This window comes from Staurois parvus, unplaced genomic scaffold (genome assembly GCF_062004578.1).
Source record: "Staurois parvus isolate SC_StPar_1 unplaced genomic scaffold, SC_StPar_1.0 ptg003888l, whole genome shotgun sequence".
NCBI classification, from domain to species: Eukaryota; Metazoa; Chordata; class Amphibia; order Anura; family Ranidae; genus Staurois; species Staurois parvus.
In genome coordinates this window covers 2655-7500 of record NW_028321683.1, presented here as the reverse complement: position 1 = coordinate 7500, position 4846 = coordinate 2655, and the positions used below count along the sequence as shown (strand labels likewise).

The window sequence follows — 4846 nt, the reverse complement described above, 5'->3', positions numbered from 1 at the left end:
TCAAAATGTATTCTGCTACATTTCTTTGGTGAAAATAATAATAATAATTGCATTTGTATTTTTTTTTTCAAATGTTTCTATTATTTTTTATTAAATTTTTTTCTTTTTTTTATTATTTTAGCTTTCAGCACACTGTGACCAAAGCATACAGTGTTACCATAGTAACATTGAACTACTCTGGGCGAGGGATCAGGATTTTTTTTTTTTTTTTTAACACATTATGATTGCAAATACCAATGTATTTCCTTTTTACTGAATGAAACTGATTCATTCAGTCTTTTGTTGTGATGAGCTGTGATTGCACAAAGCTGATCACATGATACAGATGGGCTGTGATTGGCCCTGTCTGTATCAGGTGACTGCCTTGATCAGTCACAGCTAACAAAAGAATTGTATACATTGGATGGCATGACAGGAAGCCATCCATTGTATACAATTGACATGTGATCTACTGTGCTTGGTCACATGACACTGGCAACGGGTCGGTATAGTGGTATGTCATTGGCTGTGTCCCGTGGACACAGCCGATGACAGATCGCGCCGATGCGCGGCTTGTTTTGACAGGACGTCAACGGCGAGTGTCCCGCCCGGCCGTCAATCTGCTATAGGCTGGAGTGGGACGGTGTTAACCCCTGCCCACCAGCCGTATGAATATATGTGGCAGTATAAGAGTTGTCCTCGTCCTGTGCTGCCACATATGTCGGTTTTGTGTCAGGTCAATGCACATATTTGCCAGCACGCCATGGGTCATCAAATGTTGTCCAAACGTTTTACTGAAGAATGATCACATCACAAAAAGGACATTTTCAGAGTCACACAGGGCCCCTTCATCAGGCATGTGATGGACACATGCATGGCAAATATGCGCTACTTCTAAACCCATCTGAGGAATGTGCGCGATGGGAACATTGACATTCTGTTTGGTGTCAGCAGCACATTCAATCACACGCCCTCAGCACTCCACTGAGGATCTGGAACCAGTAAGACAGGCATTTCACAGTGATCACATGACCAGGAAGCTGATGTAGACAAAATGAACACTTTTGTTTCTGTGATTTATTATGGGTAGAAACAAATACCGCACACATTTGTGGTATCTTCATGCGTGTCAGGAGTAGAAGAATTTATATTCTGAGGTTTTCTGGTGGTGGGTCATAGTAATGGTAAGACATAAAGCGAGCTAAAGCTTAACCACGTTCCCATGTATATAAACAGCCGGACGGGAGCAGTGCAGGAGCGGGTGGCTGTTTATAAACGGCCTCCACATTCACTGCCTGTGCGTGCTCCCTGGGAGTGCACGGCACCGCGATCCGATGCCTGCTGTGTCCTCTGGATCGCTGTACGGGACCTCTGTGTGAGGTCCCGATCTTGTGATCACTGATTGGCCAATCAGTGATCACATGAATAGTAGTAAACAAGATGTCACTTCTTGACATCATTGCTTACTACGTGTGAAATCTGTGTATAACCAGAGGTCACATGGTACAGGGTCATTCAAAAGAGCCTTGCACCATGTGACAAGCTGTGACCAATCACAGCTCTCACAGTATTTCTCAATGGCTGGAAGAATTTATTTATTTATCGAGTTTATATAGCGCCAAAGGGTTTGCTCAGCGCTGTACAATAGAGGGGGGACAATACATGAAACAGAACAGTATCATCAAACAGCACACGAGGGGTTAGAGGGCCCTACTCTTTCGAGCGTACAAAAATTATTGCTTCTACAGTGGGTGTGAAAGCAAACAGTGTGTGTGTGTGTATATATATATATATATATATATATATATATATATATTTATTATCTTCATCACCCCCCACAAGTAGTACAATGTCACTATGGTGACACTGTACTGCTAGGGTGACAGTATGTTAAAAAAAATAAATAAATAATAACATAAAAAATAAAATAAAAACGTAAACTTTTTTTTTAAAAAATTATAAATTTTTGGTTATAAACTAATTTGGGTTTTTTTTTTCCTTTTACTAAAAAGATAGCTGAATACATTTTGGCCAAGATTTATGAAGAAAGATTATTTATTTCCAAAATGTTGTAAGAAAAACACTTTTTTTTTCAAAATGTTTGGACTTTTTCATTTATATAGCAAAACAATAAAAATCCCAGCGGTGAATAAATACCACCAAAATAAAGTTTTATCTGTCTCAAAAAAATGCTAAAAAATTCATATGGGTACAGTGTAGCATGACCGCGAAATTGTCATTCAAAGTGTGATACCTGGACTGGAAGGGGGTGAAAGTGTCCGGACTTGAAGTGGTTAAATTAGAACTCTAGGCAAAACTTTTTTTTTTTTTTTTTGCATTTTGGATACAGTAAGAGAGGGTTACAACCCCTTTCATGTAATTTTTTTTTGCCATCTGTATCCCATTGGGGAGATTTCCCTTCACTTCCTGTCCCATAGACAAACAGGAAGTGAGGAAATCCCTGCAAATTCAGGGAATCCCTTGGGGACCATTTGAAAATTTCCCCTCTATTACTTTTCTGGGGAAAACCCATAATTTGGAATTTTCTTTTACTTTCAAAGATAATGGTAAACAGAATGAATAGAGAGGGGGAATCTTCTTAACGGGGGCACAGACAGAAATAAAAACCTGACAGGGGTTCTAATTCTTCTCCACTGTCTCAAAATAAAAAAAAATTAAAAAAAGAAGTTTTGCCTTTAGTTATACTTTAAAAAATAAAAATATTAACATTTACTGCCAAATGAAGGCACACAGGATTAAAAAAACAATTCATTACCTTTTCTGATCCAATTTTACCTTCTCCATCTCTCTATGTAATGCAGTGATCTGAAAAATGAACATATACATTGAACATGCGGTCCACTAGAACAGCCAACTATATGGAAGAGTTGCATATGTAATTCCAAAATATTAAAGGCTGCAGACATTTTCTAAATACCAATGGATAGGTTCGGAATCACTTTATTGTGTCACAATGATACGGTTTGCTTGTGACACTACAAAGTTCGGCTAAAGCGAACACAGCAATGAACAGCTTCTTCGCTCACTAAACCCCAGCTGTTTAGTGTGTAGCAACTGTCTGTTCCGGCTACAATGAGTCAGCAGTAGACGGCAGTGTGTGTGTCTGTGTGTCTCCATCCTTGGCCCGTGGTACCTGTAAGAACAGTGCTATCCATCCTTCTTCAGGACCCTAACCACTTGTGGACCGCCCGACTGCAATGTACTGTGGGTGGGTGGTCCGCACGGGCAAAGTGACGTACCCGTAACATCGTTGCCTGCTTTCGGGTTTAGGGCGTGTGCATGTGCGCCGCCCGCCACCACCCACTGTGATTGTACGCAGCGGGAGCCTGTCAGCAAGTCCCAGCCAATGATTCACAACTGGGATCCGCTGATCAGCTGTGTCCAATCACAGCCCATAGCACTGTGTCAACAATCAACACAGAGCTCTGGGTTTAGGGTGTGTGCATGTGCGCCGCCCGCCACCACCCACTGTGATTGTACGCAGCGGGAGCCTGTCAGCAAGTCCCAGCCAATGATTCACAACTGGGAAGCGCTGATCAGCTGTGTCCAATCACAGCCCATAGCTCTGTGTCAACAATCAACACAGAGCTCTGGGTTAAGGGTGTGTGCATGTGCGCCGCCCGCCACCACCCACTGTGATTGTACGCAGCGGGAGCCTGTCAGCGAGTCCCAGCCAATGATTCACAACTGGGAAGCGCTGATCAGCTGTGTCCAATCACAGCCCATAGCTCTGTGTCAACAATCAACACAGAGCTCTGCACAGAGGGAATCTCTGTGCTTCTTACAGAAAAACAAACATATCTGTAGTAAAAGTGAGCACACATTATACACGGTTAGGCACACAGTTAACCCTTTGTTCACCATAGTTAACCTCTTCCCAGCCAGCCACAGTTAACCCTTTGTTCACCATAGTTAACCCCTTCCCAGTCAGCCACAGTTAACCCTTTGTTCACCATAGTTAACCTCTTCCCAGTCAGCCACAGTTAACCCTTTGTTCACCTTAGATGTTAACCCCTTCCCAGTCAGCCACAGTTAACCCTTTGTTCACCATAGTTAACCCCTTCCCAGTCAGCCACAGTTAACCCTTTGTTCACCATAGTTAACCTCTTCCCAGTCAGCCACAGTTAACCCTTTGTTCACCTTAGATGTTAACCCCTTCCCAGTCAGCCACAGTTAACCCTTTGTTCACCTTAGATGTTAACCCCTTCCCAGTCAGCCAGCGTCAATTATTTATCACTGATCACTGTATTAGTGTCACTGGTAATATCAGTGGCAGTTAGTCAGTCCCCCCCTCCACGTTAGTTTGTTTTAGATCACAGTCCCACTATAAAAGTCGCTGATCACCCCCATCAGTAGTGTATATGTATTGCATAGATGTATTCACTATCACTTTGCCCAGAATGAAATGTAAAAGTCAGATGACTGAACAGAGTTGTGTGTGAGTTTTCCTCCTACACCTTCCAGGATATGAAATACTCACTCTCTCCCCATTGCTTATCAGGGTCTTGTCCCAGAGATTGACTTGTGTGGCTTGTTGCAGGAAATGCTTCTCTTGATCCTCAAGCTCTAAACTCCATTTATTAATGAGGTTTTCGAGTTGCACGTAGGTCATTACGGCAGGTGCACTAAACAGGAGAGAAATCACAGAAAGCATTGACTAAAACCCTAACTTTTTTTCATGTCTGGGCCTTCCTTTAAAGATTTCTTTTTTTAAATTCTTTTTATTGAGCTTATCATAAGAAAAAAAAAGGTACAAACTGCGAACCAACAAGGAGCAAAAAATGTACAATAAAAAAATAAAGAAATCAAAAACCAAAAGAGAAACAGAACATCAAAAAACATTTTG

The 4846-nt window shown here is 41.8% G+C and overlaps 1 protein-coding gene across 1 annotated transcript in view; it reads right to left on the bottom strand.

The window, feature by feature from the left end:
* LOC149427316 (nuclear pore glycoprotein p62-like) overlaps positions 1 to 4624 on the bottom strand; it is a 16242-nt gene extending 11618 nt beyond the window's left edge. Inside the window, exons 1-2 of the mRNA XM_089668137.1 lie at positions 4481 to 4624; positions 2756 to 2805 (exon numbers count right to left, since the gene is read on the bottom strand). Of these exons, the coding sequence (XP_089524263.1) occupies positions 2756 to 2805; positions 4481 to 4612 (182 nt within the window). The 5' untranslated portion in view covers positions 4613 to 4624. The remainder of the gene's footprint in view (positions 1 to 2755; positions 2806 to 4480) is intronic.
* Positions 4625 to 4846: the final 222 nt, after the last annotated feature.